This window comes from Mustela nigripes, chromosome 7, assembly GCF_022355385.1.
Source record: "Mustela nigripes isolate SB6536 chromosome 7, MUSNIG.SB6536, whole genome shotgun sequence".
NCBI lineage: Eukaryota > Metazoa > Chordata > Mammalia > Carnivora > Mustelidae > Mustela > Mustela nigripes.
Window position 1 is genome coordinate 116,650,058 of NC_081563.1, and position 23,074 is coordinate 116,673,131.

The 23,074-nt window shown below is 38.3% G+C and overlaps 1 protein-coding gene across 6 annotated transcripts in view; it reads left to right on the top strand.

The window, feature by feature from the left end:
* Positions 1-23,074, top strand: part of ITCH (itchy E3 ubiquitin protein ligase) — a 129,594-nt gene that overhangs the window by 10,742 nt on the left and 95,778 nt on the right. For 2 of the 6 annotated variants that reach the window (XM_059406833.1, XM_059406828.1), the window contains exon 3: positions 15,325-15,420. The exons of the other annotated variants lie outside the window; for them this stretch is intronic. In XM_059406833.1, the coding sequence (XP_059262816.1) occupies positions 15,388-15,420 (33 nt within the window). In that variant the 5' untranslated portion in view covers positions 15,325-15,387. The remainder of the gene's footprint in view (positions 1-15,324; positions 15,421-23,074) is intronic. 6 annotated transcript variants of the gene reach the window in all.

The following is a 23,074-nucleotide window of genomic DNA, read 5'->3' on the forward strand; positions in this document are numbered from 1 at the left end:
CATCAAGCCTCAGGTCAAGGCCCCTTGCTCAGCGGGGAGTCTGCTTCTCCCTCTGCCTGCTGCTCCCCCTGCTTGTGCTCTCTGACAAGTAAAGAAATAAAATCTTTTAAAAAAGTGTATTCACTTTGTTGTGCAGTCATTACCATTGTGCACATCTCAGATTTTTTCATCATCCCAAACTGAAACTCAGCACCCACTGAAAAATAACTCACCATTTTCCTTCCCTTAACCCCTTATAACCACTATGCTATTTTTTTCTCTGTGTAGAATTTGACTGTTAATTAATGTAAGTGGAATCATACAGTATTTGTCATTTATGTTGGTTTGTTTCACTTTGCATAATGTCTTCAGGGTTCATTGGTGTAGCATGTGTCATGATTTCATTCCTTTTTAAGGCTGACTCATACTCGATTTTATGTGTACACCACATTTTGTTTATTCATTCTTCTGTTGGTGGACAGTTAGCTTTCTTTTACCTTTTGGCTTTTGTGAATAATAATGCTATGAATGTGGGTGCACAAATGACTGTTTGAGTCCCTTCTTTTAGTATTCTTAGGTATATTACCAGAAATGGAATTTCTGGATCAGATGGTAATTCTGTGTGTAATTTTTTTGAGGAACCACCGTATTGTTCAACAACAGCTGTGCCATTTTACATTCCCACCAGCAGTGTACAAGAATTCCAGTTTTCTACACACATACCATTTGTTACTTGCTGTGTTGGCATTTTTTTTTTTAAAGTAATCATCCCAGTGAGTAAATTGGTATCTCATTATAGTTTTGATTTGCATTTCTCTAATGATCAGTGATACTGAGTGTCTTTTCATGCATTTTTTGGCTGTTAGTATATTTTTTGAGAAATGTCTGCTCAAGTCCTTTCCCATTTTAAAATGAGGGTGGTTTGGTATGTGGTGTCCTGATTATTTTGTAGGCTTCTGCCCATATCTTTTCTGCTTCTTAGTCTACTGCTCTTCTCCTTTCCTATTGTTGAAGAGCAGCTAGAACCATTCTCTCCAATGGAGAGTCCCTCAGTAAATGTTTGATGATAACAGGTTAAAAGTAGGGCTTTCTGGGAAGGTAAATGTTGGTTGGGGCAAGACCTTCATTACATTTTTCTCAAGTTTTGGAGTTCCCTGTTCTCTTTTAAACATTTACTTGGTGGGGTAAACTTTTTTTTTTTTTTTTTTTTAATTTATTTGAGAGAGAGATTCAGGTAAGCACGGGGGAGAGGCAGAGAGAGAGGGAGAGAGAATCCACAAGCAGGCTTCCCTCTGAGTGGGGAGTCCAACGCAGGGCAACATCCCGGAACCCTGAGATCATGTTTAACAGCTGAGCCACCCAGGCGCCCCCCGGTTGGGTAGACATTTATGAAAGATTATGTTTTTAGGGAAAGAAGTCTGTGTGTCATTTAGATTGTGGTTTTTTTTTGTTTTTTTAAGATTTATTTATTTATTTATTGGACAGAGAGATCACAAGTAGACAGAGAGGCAGGCAGAAAGAGAGAGAGAAGCCGACTCCCTGCTGAGCAGAGAGCCCGAAGCGGGACTCGATCCCAGGACCCTGAGATCATGACCTGAGCCGAAGGCAGCAGCTTAACCCACTGAGCCACCCAGGCGCCCTAGATTGTGTTTTAGAGGAGGAAAATATAAGGTCTTAAAAGAAATTTTATTTTTCTCTGAGAAGCTTGCTATTAATGTTTAAGTACAAGTTGGCCTGAGGTATCCAAAGAAGGATTTTACTTTTTGTGATTCTGAAGGAAGAAAATCTGTTTTAATCATTTCAGTGACTCATTTTTCTTTCCCCCCTCAGTTATCTGTATATTCAATGTGGGACTTGAACTCATAACCCTGAGATTAAAAGTCTCATGCTCTACCAACTCAGTCAATCAGGTGCCTCTCAGTGATTCACTTCTTAACTTTTTCTTGTGTAATGATTTAGAATTTCTTATTTTGAAGGTGCTATTTGTTTTTTGTTTTTGCTTTAGGCAAGAGGGGATTAGGAGTGATCCTAGACTCAATATATATGTTAATGATTTTAAAAAGGGTCAACCTGAATAAATTCAAGTATAGCAATGACATAAGTATATTTTTTAAAATTTAAATTCAGCTAATTAACATATAATCTTACTGGTTTCAGATGTAGAGGTCAGTGATTTATCAGTCTTATTAATACTCATTGCTCATTATATCACATGCCCTCCTTACTGTCTGTCACCCAGTTACCCTATCCCCCACTTCCCTCCCCTCCTGTTTGTTTGTTTTCCTGTTGTCTTTTGTTTCCTTTAAGGAACCATGGTTTTATTTTTATTTATTTATTTATTTATTTTAGGAACCATGGTTTTAAATCATGAAATTAATGTTGAACAAGGCTAGCGATCTCTCTTTTGGCCACATCTTTTGTTCTGATCTTGGACAATCCATTTTGATTGGGTTATTACTGAGTTGTAAGAATTCTTTGTAAATTCTGGATTTAAGTCTTCTATTAGATATGCATTTTACAAATATATTCTCCTAGGCTTTTGGTTGTCTTTTTTTTTTCATTTTATTCAGAATGTCTTTTGAAAAGTAGAAGTTCCTAATTTTGTTGAGGCTTTTTTCTCAGTTTTTTCTTTTATGAGTAGTACTTTTGTCATATATAAGAAATCTTTGCCTAACTGGGCAACCCATTTAACTTTTCTGGATTTCAGTTTGTTTACCTATAAGAACAAATAAGATGTTTGTGTATTTTGACTTCTTTGCAATAATATTTTTATTCAATGTCTTTTTGAGTTTGAAGTAGAGAAGGTAGTCTTGGAATAGAATACTAAGGTGAAAATCTATAGACCCATATTGAAATATAAAATTGGCCCTGCTTTCATAATCCTGTTTGTTTCCTAATGGGTAAGTGGTGTTTGTCTCTCTCCTCCTCTCCTGCCACAAATATTTGGGGCTTCTGGTTGTAAATGATTCTCTGATTTTTTTTTTCTGTGTTTTTAATACAGCCTGAATAATAATGGTTTTTGACTCCTTTTAATAAAAATATAAATTTGTAAAGTATACATACATGTTACTCAGTGATTCATTAATATTGATATCTAATTTACTTGAGAGTTCTTAAAATTATGTTCAGAAATGATCTGAGAAAGTTTTGTTGGGAGGATGGGGATGGTGGCTATCAGGATTTTGTATTTTGAGGACAATTTGTAGGTATTAAGAGAAACTAGTTTCTTGGGAGCCAGGGAGTACATAATTTATACATAATTAGGTTGTATACACCTTGATACATAGTTAGGTTGTATAATTTCACACAAGCATTGTTTGCAAAAGAGAGCAATACTTACTGTAGCACAATGGTAGTTATATTTATTGTGGCATATCATATAATTTAAAATTCAGCAGTAAATAGTCAAAACCAGGAAATAGCTTGTAATAGTTAATATTAAAATGTTTGTTAGCTGTTTGGGAGAACAGGGAGAAAATTGCCATCTGAAGTAGTGGGTACAGAGTTCAAACCAGCAAATGAATACTAAAAGTTTGATTTTAGTGCCAGTTTCCTTAAATTCTGTTGCCATACTCTTGAACCTTGAAAGTTACAACTTTCTGTTTTTCTCTTTGAATAAGATAATTGTCTTTTTATGCATATGCTTTAGATCCACACGCATAGATTTGGTTGGAAAATGGGAAATGAGCTTTCAGTGATCTGAGATGATTTACATGATGTTCAGAGCCAAGGTGTCACTTTTGAGAGGGAGAATATTCTATGCCCTACCTTTCTGTTAAGGTAACTTTCTCTAGTCAGTAAGAAAGCAGTTTTTCCCCATCATCAGTGGGTTTGAGTTCCATTTTCTCTCATTTTATTGAGAATGTTATGGAAATGAGTATTTCTCTTCTACCCCAACCCAAAGAACTCTTATCCCCTCTGATAATACCTCCAACTTCTACAAGTTAAGTTCTATTGCCATTATTAGTAGAGAATGGGATCTAAAGGTTGTTCCTTCTGGTTAGTCTCTGCTACTATGACTGGAGAGAGCAGGATCTAGTTTTCAACCTGGCTGGGTAGTGTGGCTACTGGTGGCATACATAAGAACCATTATCACCTTCATGGTTCTACTTGCATCTGGATTGAGGCTCTGTTCTTCACAGTAGTGGCTGGTGAATAAATACAGACTTTTAAAAGCTGATCCTTTTAGACATAGCGATTTTACTTGAGTGGTGGTTTAAGAACATGGTTGAGTGGCCTTGTTCGAAGGAGACTACTCAGTATTGACAGTTATGGTGTATGCTTCTGTATCTTATTTTATTTATTTTTTTAAAGATGTATTTATTTGAGGGGGGAGGGGCAGGAGGAGGAGAGAATCTAAAGCAGACTCCCCATTGAGTGTGGAGCCCACCTCAGCTAGATCTCACAACCCTCAAGTCATGACCTGAGCTGAAATCAAGAGTCAGGCGCTCTACCGACTGAGCCACCCAAGTGTCCCACTTCTGTATTGTATAATAAGGCTGTTTGAGAGTTTGACTTCCCTTAGGTTTTAGTTCTCTGAATACCACTGTGTACTTTAGCTCTTTGAGCAATGTACTTGTGCTTTGACAAGCAGTTTTTCTCCTTAGCAGTTTAGTGTGGTTTTTTGGGGTTTGTTTTTGTTTTTGTTTTTTGAGAGAGTGAGGTGGTGAGGGGGGAGGGCAGAGGGAGAAAGAGAATCTGAATGCAGGCTCCATGCCTAGTGCAGAGCCCGAGTATGCAGGGCTCAGTGGGGGACTCAGTCTCACAACCCTGAGATCAGACCGGAGCTGAAATCAAGAGTCGGACACTTAACTGACTGATCCACCCAGTTGCCCATAGTGAGTTTTCCTTTTTTTAAGATTTTATTTATTTATTTGACAGAGATCAGAAGTAGGCAGAGAGGCAAGCAGAGAGAGTGGGGGAGGCAGGCTCCCCACTGAGCAGAGAGCCCGATGTGGGGCTTGTTCCCAGGACCTTGGGATCATGACCTGAGCTGAAGGCAGAGGCCTCAACCCACTGAGCCACTCGGGCGCCCTCATAGTGTGTTTTCTGAAATGTCTTTTTGATGGCTTCTTTTAAGAATTATAGACCCATATTAAGTTATTGAAAAGTTTTCTAGGTCAAAATAGATGGTGGCCTACAAAAAAAAAAACAGATTATGTTGGCTGTATTATTTCTGAAAATAAACCAAGCAAATTTAATAATGTCCTAATAATTTTTCTATGAATAAGATAATGTTTTAAAATAAGGCTAGAGGGGCACCTGGGTGGCTCAGTGGGTTAAGCCGCTGCCTTCTGCTCAGGTCATGATCTCGGGGTCCCAGGATCGAGTCCCGCATCGGGCTCTCTACTCAGCAGCGAGCTTGCTTCCTCCTCTCTCTCTCTCTGCCTGCCTCTCTGCCTACTTGTGATCTCTCTCTGTCAAATAAATAAATAAAATTAAAAAAAAATATAAGGCTAGAAATGTAGTTTGCTGCTTGTTGCTTGTGGGACAAGATATAACTGAAATAATCATATGAAATGTGTCTTTTTCTTTCCACATTTTTATTTCTGTTGCCTTTCAGGAAGATGTTAAGGATAGTTTTTACCTATGGCAGTGTTTTAGGACCTCCTTTCTGCATTAGACATTCTGTCACATTTTTCTAGTGTGATAGTAAACATTACTCAAAATAAACAATATATAAATTTTAAGAATTGACCCTATTTTAAGTTTCTTTGTATCTGATAGACTAATAGGTTATAGATTATATTAATATTGTATTATATCTTAGATTCAGACTGGTATCTTCAGTGGTTCAAGTCACAGTGGTTTACCAGGCAAAGATAGAGACTCCATTGTACTTGATGGTGAAAGTTTTGTTTTTTTAATGATGTAAAAAGTAAGTCTGTTGTCTTTTTATTTTATTATTATTTTTTATTTTTTTAAAAAAGTTTTTATTTATTTGTCATAGAGAGTGATAGAGCACAAGCATGAGGGAGGCAGGCAGAAGGAGAGGAAGAAGCAGGCTCCCACTGAGCAGGGAACCGGATGTGGAACTTGACCTCAGGGTCCTGGGATCATGACCTGAGCCAAAGGCAGATGCTTAATCAGCTGAGCCACCCAGGCATCCCTGTTATTATTATTAATTTATTATTTGATAGACAGCGAGAGAGGGAACATAAGCAAGGGGAGTTAGAGAGGTAGAAGCAGGCTTCCTGCTGAGCAGGGGGCCTGATTTGGTTCTCAATGCCAGGACCCTGGGATCATGACCTGAGCCGACTGATCCACCCAGGTGCCCCTTCCCTGTTACTTTTTATAGGAAATTCAAACTGAGGTATCCATCTTGTCTCTATATCTTTTTTTTTTTTAATGTATTTTTAGAGTGAGTAAGTGAGAGCACATGAGTGGGAGGAGGGGCTGAGGGAGAGGGAAAGAGAATCCTCAAGCAGCCTTTGCACTGAGCATGGAACCCACATGGGGCTTGATCCCAGGACCCTGAGATCATGACTTGAGCTGAAATCAAGAGTTGGATACTCAACCAGCTGAGCCACCCAGGTGCCCCATGTCTCTATATCTTGGAAGCAAAGTTTTGAAATTGCTTTAAAAATTGGGTGTTAGGAAGAGGAAGAGGAGGCTAAAGGATAGATCATAAAATGAAAGGGACGTTAGAAAAGACAAGTTAATGCAGCAGTGAGATATGGAAGTAGAAGGGTAGTACTAGAAAGGATAGATGGGTCCTGGAGAGACCTCCCCAAGATACACAGGAGAGCTAGAGTCAAATTTTTTTTTCTATAATTGTACAAACTAGATTAGGATTTTGGGGGGGTCATTCAGATTGGGAATTTTTTAAAGGGGTTTTTTTTTTTTTTTTTAAGATTTTATTTATTTATTTATTTGACAGAGCGAAATCACAAGTAGACGGAGAGGCAGGCAGAGAGAGAGGAAGGGAAGCAGGCTCCCTGCTGAGCAGAGAGCATGATGTGGGACTCGATCCCAGGACCCTGAGATTATGACCTGAGCCGAAGGCAGCGGCTTAACCCACTGAGCCACCCAGGCGCCCCGGGTTTTTTTATTTTTCTTTTTAAAAGATTTTATTTATTATTTGACACAGAGGGAGAGAGAGCACAGGCAGGCAGAGGGAGAGGGGGAGGCATGCTCCCAACTGAGCAAGGAGCCTGACACAGGGCTGGATCCCAAGGACCCTGGTATGTGACCTGACCCAAAGGCAGACGCTTAACTGACTGAGCCACTCAGGTGCCCCTGCAGTTAAGTTTATTAAGATGTAACTTGGGCATAGTAAAATTCATCCTTTTCTAGTATACAGGTCTTTGAATTTTGACAGTTTTATTCCTTTGTGGTCATACATTTCTCCCCAGCTCTGTCCCCTAGGAAGTACTGATGTGTTTTCTGTCCCAATAGTTTTGCCTTTTCCAGAATGTCATATAAATAGAGTCATAGGATATTTCATTTTCCTAGAACTGCTGTAACAAGTTGCCACATACTGGTTAGTTTAAAACAGCTGAGCCTTATTCTGTCACAGTATTGGAGTCTAAAAGACCAAAACAAGGTGTCAGTAGGATTGAACTTCTAAGAAGGAGAATCTGTGCCATGCCTCTCTCATAGCTTCTGGTGGTTGCTGGCCTTCCTTGCATTTCTTTATGCCTCTGTCTTGGTGTGGCATTCTCCCTATGTGTTTTCATATCACCTTTACTCTGTGCATGCCTATATGTCCAAATTTTTCTTATAAGGACACAAGTCATTGAACTAGGGCCCACCCTAATCCAGTATGATCTTATCATAATGATTATATCTACAAAGATCGTATAAGACCAAATAAGGTCACATTCTCAGATTTCAGGTGGACATGAATTTTGGGGAGACACTATCAGCATAGCACATAGGGGATGTAGCCTATTTAAAACAGTGTGTTTTGGGGAGGTACCTGGGTGTTTTAGTTGTTTAAGCATCTAACTCAGTTATGGCTTCGGTCAGGTTCTTGGGGTAGTGGGATCAAGCCCCTCCTCATGCTCCATGCTCAGTGAGGTGTCTGCTGGAGATTCTCTTTCCTCTGCCCCCCCCCAGAATAAATCCTCTTTTTTTAAAATGTGGTTTTTTAAATGTTTTTAATGCTACTTTTAAAAAAATCATAGAGTAAAATTGGCTTTTTCTCTTGGTGTACAGTTGTATGAATTTTTAACACATGTACAGATTTTTGTAACACCATAATGAGGATATAGAATTGTTCCATCATACCAGAAACCTCCCTTGTACTGCACTTTGTAGTCCTACCCACACTCTACTCTTAACAGCCATGGATTTGTTATCTATCTCTGTTGTTTTGTCTTTTGGAGATTGTCACTATAAGCGGAATAATACATATGTAACTTTTTTTTTGGACTTATGTAACTTTTTGAGACTGGGTTTCACTGAGCATGATGTGTTCCAGATACATACAGGTTGTTTCATGTATCAGTAGTTTGTTTCTTTTTGTTGCACCACAGTTTATCAGTTTATCTGTTGAGGGATTTGGGGTTGTTTCACATTTTTGGTAATTATGAGCAGAGGTACTATTAACATTTCTGTATAGCTTTTAGGTGAATGTTGCTTTTATTTCTTTAGGCAGGATTTCTTAATCTTGGTACTATTGACATGTTGGGCTGGAAAATTAATTCTTTGTTGTGGAGAGCTCAGTAGGATGTTTAGCAGCATCCCTTGCTTCTTCTACCCATTAGATAACAGTAGCCACCTGCACCTTGTGCCAGTTGTTTAAAAAAAAAAAAAAAAGTTGCATAGTGCAGAATAACCTCCGGTTAAGAACTCTGCTCTAAGGTAAATACCTAGAAATGGGATTGTTGGGTTGTATGGTAAATGTGTTGAAATTTATAAGAAGTAGGCGAAAGATTTTCCATATTGACTTTACCATTTTGTATTCCAACCGCAAATATATAAGGATGTTTGCATCCTTGTCAGACACTTGTTATTGTCAGTATTTTCTTGTTGTAGCCATTCTAATAGTGTCAGGTATCTCATTGTGATGGGATACTCTTTATATTCTTCTCCTTCTTCTTCTTTTTTTTTTTTTTAAAGATTTTATTTATTCGTTTGACAGAGAGAGAGATCACAAGTAGGCAGAGAGTCAGGCAAAGAGAGAAGGGGAAGGAGGCTCCCTGCTGAGCAGAGAGCCCGATGTGGGGCTTGATCCCAGGACCCTGGGATCATGACCCGAGCCGAAGGCAGAGGCTTTAACCCACTGAGCCACCCAGGCACCCCTATATTCTTTTTTAAAAAACAACAACAACAACAACAACAAAGTTACTTTAAAAAAAATCTAAGATACAGAAAAGTCAGAAGAATAGTATAGTGAATACTTGTAATCACTTGGCCTGGACTGACCAGTTAATAACATCTTGTGACGTTTGCTTTCTCTCTCTAGATAGTTACTTTTGATTTTGCTGAACCATAAGAAAGTAAGTTGCAGGGCTTGATTTCAGGATCTGGAGACCATGACTTGAGCTGAAACCAAGCTTAACCAACTGAGCCACCTATATGCATCCCTGTCATAACCATTTTTAAGTCTGTGGTTCAGTGGTACTCAGTACATTCATATCATTGTGCAGTCATCACCACCATCCATCTCTAGAACTTTTTGTCTTGCAGAATTGAAACTCTGTGCCATTGAACAACACATCCACATCCCCTTCTCCCCTGAGCCCTTGGTAACTATTGCTGTACTTTTGGTCTCTGATTTTGATTGCTCTGGGTATCTCGTATAAGTGGAGTCATCTTTTTCTGGCTGGCTTACTTCACTTAGCATAATGTCCTCAAAGTCCATCCATCTTACAGCATGTGTCAAATTTCCTTCCTAATATTATTGCATTTGTATGTAAAGATCACATTTTGTTTATCCATTGATCCATTGATGGACCCTTGGGTTACTTCCACATTTTAGCTATTGTGAATAATGCTGCTATGAACTTGTGTGTATAAACACCTCTTCTAGAACCTACTTTGAATTATTTTGAGTATATAGCAGAAGTGGGATTATTGGATCTTATGGTAATTCTATTTTTATGTTTTTGAGGAGCCACTATACTGTTTCCCACAGTAGCTATATCCTTTTACATTCCCAGCATTGGTACACAAGGGTTATAATTTCTCCACATATTTGGCAACATTTGTTAATATCTTGATTTTTTGATAGTAGCCCTCCTGATGGGTGTGAGGTGGTATTTCATTGTGGTTTTGATTTGGATTTCCCTAATGATTGATGGTGTTAAGTGTCTTTTCATGTGCTTACTGGCCATTCTTTGGAGAAATGTCTGTTCAAACACTTTGTCTGTTTTTGGATTAAGTTTTTGTTGTTGAATTTTAGTTCTCTGGATATTCTGGATATTAATCCTTTAGATGAATGATTTCAGATATTTTCTCCTATTTTGTGGGTTGCCTTTTCATTCTGTTGATAGTTTCTTTTGCACAAAAGTTTGAAATTTTTGTGAAGTCCAGTTTATCTATTTTTTTTCTTTTGTTGCCTATACCTTTGGTGTCATTGGACTCATTGCCAAATCCATGTTGTGAAACATTTGTCCTATTTTCCTCTAAGAGTTTTATATTTTTAGGTCTTAACATTTAGGTCTTTGATCCATTTTTAATTTTTATAAATGGTGTTAGGTAAGGGTCCAACTTTATTCTTTTGCAAGTGGAGATTTGGTTTTCCCAGCACCATTTGTTGAAAAGACTGTCCTTTCCCCAATGAATGGCCTTGGCACCTTTGGCAGGAATCATTTTACTTTATCTGTCAGAGTTTATTTTTGGGCTCTTTAAGTCCAGTGGAATAAGTTTGTATGTCTTTATGCCAGCACCACAATGTTTTGATTATTGCAGCTTTGTACTAAATTTTGAAATCAGGAAATCTAAATCCTCTAACTTTGTTCTTCTTTTTCAAGATTATTTTGGCTATTCAACATCTCTGGAGATTGTATATGAATTTTAGGATGGATTTTCGGTTTCTGCAAGGAACGTCATTGTTTATTTCTTTGTTTGTTTTTACATCCTTGGTTTTTTGATAGGAGTTACACTGAATCTGTGGACTGCTTTGGGTAGTATTAATATCTTAGTATGAAGACTTCTAATCCATAAGCACAAGATGTCTTTCCATTTATTTGCGTCTTTTAATTTCTTTCAACAGTGTTTTACAGTTTTCAGTGTTACAAGTCTTTTACCTCACTGGTTAATTCGTAGGTGTCTTACTGTTTGTTTTTGTTTTGTTTTTTAAGGTTTTATACATTTGGGAGAGAGAGAAAAAAGAAGAGTAGGGGTAGGCCAGGGAGAGGGAGAAGCAGGCTCCCCACTGAGCAGAGTGGGGCTGACTGGGGCTTAATTCCAGGACCCTGGGATCATGACCTGAATGGAAGGCAGATGCTTAACCTACTGATTTTATAAATAGATCTGTGTTCTTAATTTTCTGTTTGGATTGTTGATTGTTAATGAACAGAAATACAGCAGGTTTTTATGTGTTGATTTCTGTATCTTGCTAGTTTGCAGAATTTATTAGTTCTAACAGTTTTTCTCTGTGGAATCTCTAGGGTTTTCTATATATAAGATCATATCTTCAAACAGAATTTTACTCTTTTCCTATTTGGGTGCTTTTGATTTCTTTTTCTTGCCTAACTGCTTTGGTTCAGGTTTCCAGGATTGTGTTGAATGGAAGTGGTAAGAGTGGGCATCTTTGCCTTATTCCTGGTCTTCAAGAAGCTTTCATTCTTTCATCATTGAATATGATGTCAGTGTGCATTTTTCATATATGGCCTTTATTAGTGAACTGAGGTGGTTCCCTTCTGTTCCTACTTTGTTGAATGTTTTTATCATAAAAGGGTGTTAAATTTTGTCAGGTGCCTTTTCTCTATCAATTGAGATGATTGTGATTTTTTCCGTTTATTCTTTCAATATAGTGTATTACATTGATTAATTTTTGTATGTTGAACCATCCTTGAATGCCACGAATAAACCCACTTCATATATAATCCTTCCAGTATGCTGAGAAATGTCTATTTCTACCTTCAAGCCTGTTAGTTTTTGCTTCATTTATTTTGATGGTCTGTTATTACTAAATTTTTATAATTGTGTAAATGTTTATAAATCACTGTATATTCCTGCTGTTTTGGGCCTTTTATTAATAATTAATTAATTAATTATTAATTAATTTGTTAATATTGTAACATCTTTTGTCTCAACCTTTTTTTTTTAAAGTTCTGTTTATGTATTTTTAAATTTAATCTCTATACCTAATGTGGGGCTCAAATTTATGACTCTGAGATCAAGTGTCTCAAGCTCCCCTGACTGAGCCAGCTTGGCTCTCACAACTTTTTTTGATTTAAAGTCGTTTTGGAGGTGCCTGGGTGGCTCATTCAGTTAAATGTCAGCCTGTGGCTCAGGTCGTGATCCCGGAGTCCTGGAATCGGGTACCATAGGGCTTCTTGCTCCTTGGGGAGTATGCTTCTCTCTCTTTCTCTGCTCCTCCCCCCGCTCATACTCTTTTCTTTCTCTCTCTCTCTCTCTCTCTCTCTATCAAATAAATAAATAAAATCTTTTTTAAAAAGTCTGTTTTGTGTGACTTTAGTAGACTTAACTCAGCAGTCTTTTGGTTACTATTGATAGTTTACTTGGAATATCTTTTTCCATCCTTTTACTTTTAGCCCATTTGTGTCTTTGGATCTAGAATGAGTCTTCTGTAGACAACATATGATTGGATGATGTTTTAAATCCATTCTGCCAATTTCTGTCTTCTGATTGGAGAGTTCAGCCCATTTTCATGTAAACTAATTACTGGTAAAGAGGGACTTCCTCATTTTACTCTTTGTTTTCCATATATGTTAGAGCTCTTTTGTCATTCATTTCCTACATTACTGTCATTGTGAAACATTTCCATTGTCTTCTTATTTCCTTTTGTGTATATTCTGTAACTGTTTTCTTTTGTGGTTACCATGGGGATTACATTTAAAGTCCTAAAGTTATAATACTCTAATTTGAATTTATAACCGCTTAGTTTTTCTTTTTATTATTAACATATAATGTATTATTTGTTTCAAGGATACAGTTGTGATACATCAGTCTTAACAGAATTCACAGCATTCACCATACATAGCACATACCCTCCCCAGTGTCCATCACCTAGTGACTCCATCCCTCCTACCACCCTCCAGTCCAGCAACCCTCAGTTTGTTTCCTCAGATTGAGTCTCTTATGGTTTGTCTGCTTCTCTGGTTTTGTTTAGATTCATTTTTCCCTCCCTTCCCATATGAATCTCTGTCTTGTTTCTCAAATTCCTCATATTGATGAGATCATATGGTATTGTCTTTCTCTGACTTATTTCACTTAGCATGATACCATTTAGTTCCATCCACATTGTTGCAAATGGCAGGGTTTGGGGGCTTTTTTATGTCTGTGTAATATTCCATTGTGTGTGTGTGTGTGTGTGTGTGTGTGTGTGTATCACATATTCTTTGTCCATTCATCTGTTCATGGACATCGAAGCTCTTTCCATAGTTTGGCAATTGTGGACACTGCTGTTATAAACATTTGGGTGTGCATGCTCCTTCGGATCACTACATTTGTATCCTTTTGGTAAATACCCCGTGATGCAATTGCTGGGTTATAGGGTAGCTTTACTTTCAACTTTTGAGAAACCTCCATACTGTTTTCCAGAGTGGCTGCACCAGCTTGCATTCCCACCAGTAGTGAGGAGGGTTCCCCTTTCTCCACATCCTTGCCAACACCTGTTGTTTCCAGCCATTCTGACTGGTGTGAGGTGGTATCTCACTGTGGGTTTGATTTGTATTTCCCTGATGCCAAGTGATGTTGAGCACGTTTTCATGTGTCTGTTGGCCATTTGGATGTCTTTGCAGAAATGTCTGTGTCTTCTGTCCGTTTCTTGATTGGATTATTTGTTCTTTGGGTATTGAGTTTAAGTTTTTTATAGATTGTGGATACTAGCCCTTTATCTGATATGTCATTTGCAAATACCTTCCCCCATTTTGTTGGTTGTCTTGGTTTTGTTGACTGTTTCCTTTGCTGTGCAAAAGCTTTTCATCTTGATGAAGTTCCAGTAGTTCATTTTTGCTCTTGTTTTTCTTGCCTTTGGCAATGTTCCTGGGAAGAAGTTGATGTGGCTGTCGAAGAGGTTGCTGCCTGTGTTCTGAAGGATTTGGATGGATTCTTGTCTCACCATTAGGTCTTTCATCCATTTTGAGTCTGTTTCTGTGTGTGGTGTAAGGAAATGGTCAGTTTCTTCTACATGTGGCTGTCCAGTTTTCCTAACACCATTTGTTGAAGAGACTGTCTTTTTTCCATTGGACATTCTTTCCTGCTTTGTTGAAGATTAGTTGACCACAGAGTTGAGAGTCCATTTCTGGGCTCTCTATTCTGTTCCATTGATCTATGTGTCTTTTTTTTGTGCCAGTACCATACTGCTTGGTGATTACAGCTTTGTAATAGAGCTTAAAGTCCAGAATTGTGATGCCACTAGTTTTGGTTTTCTTTTTCAACATTCCTCTGGCCTTTCGGGGTCTTTTCTGGTTCCATACAAGTTCTAGGATTATTTGGATTTATTTGAAAAATGTTGATGGTATTTTGATAGGGATTGCATTAAATGTGTAGATTGCTCTAGGTAGCAAAGACATTTCACAATATTTGTTCTTCCAGTCCATGAGCATGAAACGTTTTTCCATTTTTTTGGTGTCTTCCTCAGTTTCTTCCATGAGTATTTTATACTGAGTACAGGTTCTTTGCCTCTTTGGTTAGATTTATTCCTAGGTATCTTATGGTTTTGGGTGTGATTGTAAGTGGGATCAACTCCTTAATTTCTCTTTCTTCTTTCTTGCTGTTGGTGTATAGAAAGGCAACTGGTTTCTGTGCATTGATTTTATATCCTTTCATTTTACTGAATTCTTGTATAAGTTCTAGCAGTTTTGGGGATGGAGTCTTTTGGATTTTCCACAAAACGTACCATACTATCTGCAAAGAGTGAGAGTTTGACTTCTTTGCCGATTTGGATGCCTTTTATTTATTTTTGTTGTCTGATTGCTGAAGCTAGGACTTCTAGTACTATTTTGAATAGCAGTGGTGATAGTGGGCATCCCTGCTATGTTTCTGACCTTAGAGGGAAAGCGCTCAGTTTTTCTCCATGGGGAATGATATTTGGTGTGGGTTTTTCACAGATGGCTTTGATGATATTGAGGTATGTACCCTTTATCCCTATACTGTGAAGAGTTTTAATCACGAAGGGATGTTTTTTCTGCATCTGTTGAGAGTATTATATGGTTCTTGTTCTTCCCTTTATTAATGTACTATACCACATTGATTGATTTGCAGATGTTGAACCACCCTTGCAGCCCAGGAATAAATTCCAGTTGGTCATGGTGAATAATCCTTTTAATGTACTGTTGGATCCTATTGGCTAGTATTTTGGTAAGAATTTTTGCATCTGTGTTCATCAAGGATATTGGTCTGTAATTTTCCTTTTTGATGGGGTCTTTGTCTGGTTTGGGGATCAAGGTAATGCTGGCCTCATAAAATGAGTTTGGAAGTTTTCCTTCCATTTCTATTTTTTGGAACCATTTCAGGAGAATAAGTACTAATTCTTTAAATGTTTGGTAGAATTCCCCTGGGAAGCCATCTGGCCCTGGGCTCTTGTTGGGAAATTTTTGATAACTGCTTCAGTTTCCTTACTGGTTATAGGTCTGTTCAGATTTTTTATTTCTTCCTGGTTCAGTTTTGGTCATTTATACATCTCTAGGAATGCATCCATTTCTTCCAGATTGTCAAATTTTCTGGAATATAGTTGCTCATACTATGTTCTTATAATTGTTTGTATTTCTTTGGTGCTGGTTGTGATCTCTTCTCTTTCATTCATGATTTTATTAACTTGGATCTTTTCTATTTTTTTTTTTTTAAGATTTTATTTATTTATTTGTCAGACAGAGATCACAAGTAGGCAGAGAGGCAGGCAGAGAGAGAGGAAGGGAAGCAGGCTCCCTGCCGAGCAGAGAGCCCGACACGGGGCTCGATCCCAGGACCCTGGGATCATGACCTGGGCTGAAGGCAGAGGCTTAACCCACTGAGCCACCCAGGCGCCCCTCTATTTTGTTTTTGACAAATCTGGCCAGGGGTTTATCAATCTTACCAATTCTTTCAAAGAACCAGCTCCTAGTTTCGTTGATCTGTTCTACTGTCCTTTTGGTTTCTTTTTCTTTGATTTCTACTCTGATCTTAATGATTTCTCTTCTCCTGCTGAGGTTTGGCTTTCTTTGCTGTTCTTTCTCCAGCTCCTTTAGGTATAGGGTTAGGGTGTGGTTTTTTGTTTTTGTTTTTGTTTTTGAGAGACCTTTCTTGGTCTGTTTGTTTTGTTTGTTTGTTTTTGTTTTTTATTTTGTTTTTTTGTCCGAGAGAGAAAGCACAGGCAGGCAGAGTAGGAGGCAGAAGGAGAAGCAGGCTCCCTGCCGAGCAAGGAGCCTGATGTGGGACTTGATCCCAGAACGCTGGTATCATGACCTGAGCCAAAGGCAGCTCCTTAACTGACTGAGCCACCCAGGCGTCCACTTTCTTGTTTCTTGAGAAAGGCTTGTATTGCTATATACTTTGCTGTCAGGACTGCCTTTGATGTATCCCAAAGATTTTGAACAGTTGTGTTTTCATTTTCATTGGTTTCCATGAATTTTTTAAAATTCTTCTTTAATTTCCAGGTTGATTCATTCATCCATCAGTAGGATGCTCTTTAGCCTCCCTGTATTTGAGTTCTTTCCAACTTTTCTCTTGTGATTGAGTTCTAGTTTCAAAGCATTGCAGCCTGAAAATATGCAGGGAATGATCCTAATCTTTTGGTACCAGTTGAGACCTTATTTGTGACCCAGGATATGATCTATTCTGGAGAATGTTCCATGTACACTAGAGAAGAATGTGTATTCTGTGGCTTTGGGTTGGAGTGTTCTGAATATATCTGTGATGTCCATCTGGTCATTGTGTCATTTAAAGCCTTTATTTCTCTGTTGATCTTTTGCTTAGATCATCTGTTCATTGCAGTGAGGGGGATGTTAAACTCCCCTACTATTATTGTGTTACTGTCAGTATATTTCTTTGATATTAACTGATTTATATAATTGGCTGCTCCCATGTTAGGGGTATAGATATTTAAATTTTTTTTTTTTTTTAAGATTTTATTTATTTTTTTGACAGAGAGAGAGATCACAAGTAGGCAGAGAGGCAGGCAGAGACAGAGGGGGAAGCAGGCTCCCTGCTGAGCAGAGAGCCTGATGCGGGGCTCGATCCCAGGACACTGAGATCATGACCCGAGCCGAAGGCAGCGGCTTAATCCACTGAGCCACCCATGTGCCCCTGGATATTTAAAATTGTTAAATCTTCTTGTTGGACAGACTCTTTAAGTAGGATAGTGTCCTTCCTCATCTCTTATTGTAGTTTTTGGCTTAAAATCTAATTTGTCTTATACAAGGATTGCCACCCCAGACTTCTTTTGATGTCCATTAGCATGGTAAGTGGTTTTCCACCCCCTCACTTTAAATCTGGAGGTGTCTGTGAGTCTCTTGCAGACAGCATATGAAAAGGTCTTACTTTTTTATCCATTCTGGAACCCTTTGTCTTTTGATTGAGGTATTTAACCCGTTTACATTCAGGGTAACTATTGAAAGATAGGATTTTAGTGCTATTGTATTGCCTGTAAGGTGACTGTTACTGTATATTGTCTCTGTTCCTTTCTGGTGTATATGACTTTTAAGCTTTCTATTTTAGAGGACCATTTTCAGTATTTCCTGTAGGGTTGATAACCACTTAATTTCAATAATATACAAAAGCTGTTCCTTTACAGCTCTGTCAGTACCCATTTTAGTTATCGATGTTACAGAATTGTATCTTGTGCATTGTTGTGGCATTTCTTTTTATGCCTTCACCTTGGAAGTCACATACTATCCTTTCTTGCCACATTCTGTTCATTAGAAGAGAGTAACTAAATCTGGCCTGCACTCAAGAGACAGGGTATTAGGTTCCATCTTTTGAAGGGAGTAATATCAAATAGTTTGTGGATATATATTAAAATGCCATCATCTGTTCAGGTTGCAAAATAATGATTCTTTCATTTCTTCTTCATTTATTAAGCTCAGCTAAGTTTTGACAGCAAACTCAGTCCCTATGACCAGCCTCCAAATACTGTTTCCAAACCAGTTTTTTTAAATTACATTTTATTACTTTTTATTCATATCCCCAGATCTTCTGGTTTATTTGATTACTTAACATTTCTGTGCTTGTTTCATCATTGGCAAAATGTTGATAGTAGTATCTATGTCATTGGGAGTGTATTAATTTCCTGTGACTGCTATAACAAATTACCTCAAACTTGGTGACCTAAAATAGAGAATTTCTCACAGTTCTGGAGGCCAGAAGTCTGAAGGCAAGATGTCAGAATAGCTGCATTTGCTTTAAAAGCTCTGGGGAGAATCCTTCCTTCCTTTTGCTACCACCTGGTGGCTCTAGGTGTCTCTTGGCTTTTGGCTACATAATTTTAATCTCTGCCTATCTTCTCATGGCCTTTTTTTTCTTCTACTTTCTGTGTGTTTCTTAACAGGACAGTTGTTACTAGATTTAAGGTGCAGCTGGATAATCGGGATGCTACCATCTAGAAATTCCTAATTAGATGTGTAAAGACCCTTCTTCCAAGTAAGGTCACGTTTGTAGGTTTCAGGAAATAGGATGTGGACATATTTTGGGAGCCATTACTCAGCTCATTACCGGGAGATTGTATTAAATGAATTAGTACATGTAAAATTCTTTAAAATGGTTCCCAGAATATGATTATTCACCAAACTAGTTTTTTTTTTTTTTTTTTAAAGATTTATTTATTTATTTATTTGAGAGAGATACCTGAAGAGAAGAAACACTTAAGCAGGGAGAGTGGGAGAGGGAGAAGCAGGCTTCCTACTGAGCAGGAAGCTCACCCCAGGGGCTCTATCCCAGGACCCTTGGATCATGACCCGAGTGGAAGGCAAACACACAATGACTAAGCCACCCAGGTGCCCTTTTTTTTTTTTAGATTTTATTTATTTATTAGACAGAGATCACAAGTAAGAAGAGAGGCAGGCAGAGAGAGGAGGAAGCAGGCTCCCTGCTGAGCAGAGAGCCCGATGTGGGGCTCGATCCCAGGACCCCAAGATCAAGACCTGAGCTGAAGGCAGCGGCTTTAACCTACTGAGTCATTTTTTTTTAAGATTTTGGTTTTAAGTGATTTCTACACCCAGGTGGATCTTGAAATCATAACCTGAGATCAAGAGTTGCATCTCCACTGACTGAGCCATCCAGGTGCCCCCAAACTAGTTTTTTTTTTTTTTTCTTAAGGGCAGAGGGAAAGGGAGAGAGAGAATCTTAAACAGACTCCATGCCCAGCACAGATCCTGATACAGGACTCACAATCCTGAGGTCATGACCTGAGCCAAAATCAAAAGTAAGATGCTTAACTGACTGAGCCACCCAGGTACCCAAACTAATAATTTTTTATTATGATGATGCTTGTAATTTATTGCAGTCTCCTGAATCTAATACTTTTTCTTTTATACCACATTATTTTAGCAGTTTAAATTTCCATACCTATAGTGCATAATTAGGGTGGCGTTATGTCATGGTTTGCCTAGTATAGGTCGGGTTTATTCCTGTTGACACAACATCTCATCTTGTCCCTGTTCACGATCAAAACCTTTCCAGTTTGTATGAAAAATTAAATGGTCACTGTCCCATAATTCATCCTATTCTTTATTTTGCCTTTTAAGAAATAAATCATTACCAAATGTAAAATAAGCACATACCATTCTATTTGAATTGTAAGAACTTAAGGATAGGTTTTAAGCATGTTAGGCTAGTACTTCAGTGTAAGTTTTTTTTTCATGTAATTTAGAGCAGAGATCTTATATTACCCTAGTACTTAGCCAAGATTATACCATGGTTTCTCTGTTAGTGTCCTGTTGCTATACAATAGATTATCCAGAAGTTCTGGGGCTTAAAATAATAATTACTTATCTTCTGCAGTTTCTATGGTTGAGAAATTTGGGAGTAGCTTGCCTGAGCAGTTGTGGCTTAAGGTCTCTCTTGGTACCTCTTGATATCAGTTAGATAATCAGGCTGCATTCATCTTTAGTCTTGACTAGGACTGGAAGATCTACTTCCAAGGTGGCTCACTCATGGTTAGCAAATTGGTGCTGGCTTTAGTGGGAGGCTTCATTTCCTTTTTACCTAGAAATCTCCATAGGACCACTTAAATGTTTACTGACTTCTCCCAGAATAAGCAATCCTAGGGATCAAGGCAAAAGTTTGTAATGCTTTTATGACCTAGCTTTAAATATAGTACAATGCTACTTCCACCATATTCTGTGGTTGTATAAGCCAACCTTGTGTCACTGTCAGGGGAATTACACAAGAGTTTTAATATCAGGACGTAAGGATTTTGGGGGGGACTTTTTTTTTTTTTTTAAAGATTGTATTATTTGTTTATTTGACAGAGATCACAAGTAGGCAGAGAGGCAGGCAGAGAGAGAGGAAGAGAAGCAGGCTCCCTGCTGAGCAGAGAGCCCGATTCGGGGCTCAATCCCAGGACCCTGGGATCGTGACCTGAGCTGAAGGCAGAGGCTTTAACCCACTGAGCCAGCCAGGCGCCTTGGGGGTACATTTTTAAAAAAAGATTTTATTTACTTGTCAGAGAGAAACCACAAGCATGGGGGGTGGCAGGCAGAGGGAGAAACAGGCTCCTTGCTGACCATGGAGCCTGATGTGGGGCTCTATCCCAGGACCCTCAGTTCATAGCCTAAGCTGACGGCAAATGTCCAATCAACTGAGCTACCCAGGTGTCCCTTTTGCTAGAGTTTAGACGGAATTTGGAAGGAGATTCAGACATGCATGTGTAATCTATCATTTTGTAAAAGAACTTTCTCTACATATTTCATTTTTCTCTTTTTGTTTACTTCCTGCATTCTTCTGGATTCGTATTTCTTTTTCTCTCAAATCTCTTTTCTCCATACTGGTCTGAAATATGTGCACTCTGTTTTTAATTTTTTACTGTTTTGTTTTGAAATTTTAACTTGCATATTAACATCACAAAAGTTAATCAGTATCTTTGCCTTGCTGAGCAATAGGAAGATCTTAGAAATAAACTCCAGTTATCTTCATTCCTGATTTTCATTTCAGTATTTTAGCTTTATATTTTTAAATCCTCAAATTAGATGTTCTTTCACATATTTTATATTTACCTAATGTGTACCATTAGGTAAACATTATTTTTTTTTAAAGATTTTATTTACTTGACAGACAAGTAGGCAGAGAGGCAGGCAGAATGGGAGGAGGAAGCAGGCTCCCTGCTGAGCAGAGAACCCGGCTGGGGGCTTGATCCCAGGACCCTGAGATCATTAACTGAGCTGAAGGCAGAGGCTTTAACCCACTGAGCCACCCAGGCGCCCCTCTTAGTCACTTTTTTATCTTGAGTCGCAGAACTTCTTTTAAGAATCATTGTCTTTATTCCTGAAGTACATCCTTTAGAATTTCTTTTTTTTTTTTTTTTAAGATTTTATTTATTTATTTATTTGACAGAGAGAGAGAGAGAGATCACAAGTAGGCAGAGAGGCAGGCAGAGAGAGAGGAAGGGAAGCAGGCTCCCGCTGAGCAGAGAGCCTGATGTGGGACTCAATTCCAGGACCCTGAGATCATGACCTGAGCTGAAGGCAGAGGTTTAACCCACTGAACCACCCAGGCCCCCTCCTTTAGAATTTCTTAAAACTTCTTTGCCTTTCAGCTAAGATCAAGTGTAGAATTTCTTCTAGTGAGGATCCATTGGTAGTAAAACCTTTAGCGTAGAAAAATAAAAAAATTCTCCTAAAATTTTTTTGTTTTTTTTTGTCTTAATTAGTTTTATTGATATGTAGTTCACACACCATACAATATACCCATTGTTAATGTATAGTTCTCTGCATCTCTTAGTTCTCACTCCAAGTGCCACGTCTGCTTAGCCCTAGGCAACCAATGATTTACTTACTGTCTCTATAGTTTAGTTGACTCTGGACATATTGTGTAGATGGAATCCTATAATAATCTGGTCCTTTGTGACTGGCTTCTTTCACTTAGCTTAGTATTTTCAGGGTTCGTGATACAGATTTTACCAGTGCTTCATTTCTTTTTATTGCTGAATAATATTCCATTGTCTGAAAATTTTTTTTCTTTCTTTTTTTTTTTTTTTTAATATTTTATTTATTTATTTGACAGACAGAGATCACAAGTAGGCAGAGAGGCAGGCAGAGAGAGAGGAGGAAGCAGGCTCCCTGCTGAGCAGAGAGCCCGATGTGGGGCTCGATCCCAGGACTCCGAGATCATGACCCGAGCCGAAGGCAGCGGCTTTAACCCACTGAGCCACCCAGGCGCCCCTCTTTTTTTTTTTTTTAAGAATGAATGAAACAAGATGGGATTGGGAGGGAGACAAACCATAAGTGACTTTGTTTTTTTTTAAGATTTTATTTATTTGACAGAGAGAGAGAAATCACAAGTAGGCAGAGAGGCAGGCAGAGAGAGAGGAAGGGAAGCAGGCTCCCGCTGAGCAGAGAGCCTGATGTGGGACTCAATTCCAGGACCCTGAGATCATGACCTGAGCTGAAGGCAGAGGCTTTAACCCACTGAGCCACCATTAAAAATCCATTCATTATTTGATGGCCATTTGGGTTATTTGTTTTCTGACTGTTATGAATAATGCTGTGAATATTCATGTTCAGGTTTTTGTGTGGACATGTTTTCATTTCTTCTGGGTGTATCCCTGGAGAAGAATAGCTGTATCACCTGGTAATTCAGTGTTTTACTTCTTGAGGAACCATTGCAGTTGCACCATTTTACACTGTATGAAAGTTCTAACTTATGTACATCCTCATTAACAGTAGTTATTGGTTATTTTTATTATAGGCATCCTAAGTAGGTGTGAAGTGGTATCTTATTTCGGTTTTAATTTGCATGTCTCTGATGATTAATGATGTTGGGTATCTTTTCATGTGCTTATTGGCCATTTGTGTATCTTTGGAGAAATGTCTTTTTAGGTATT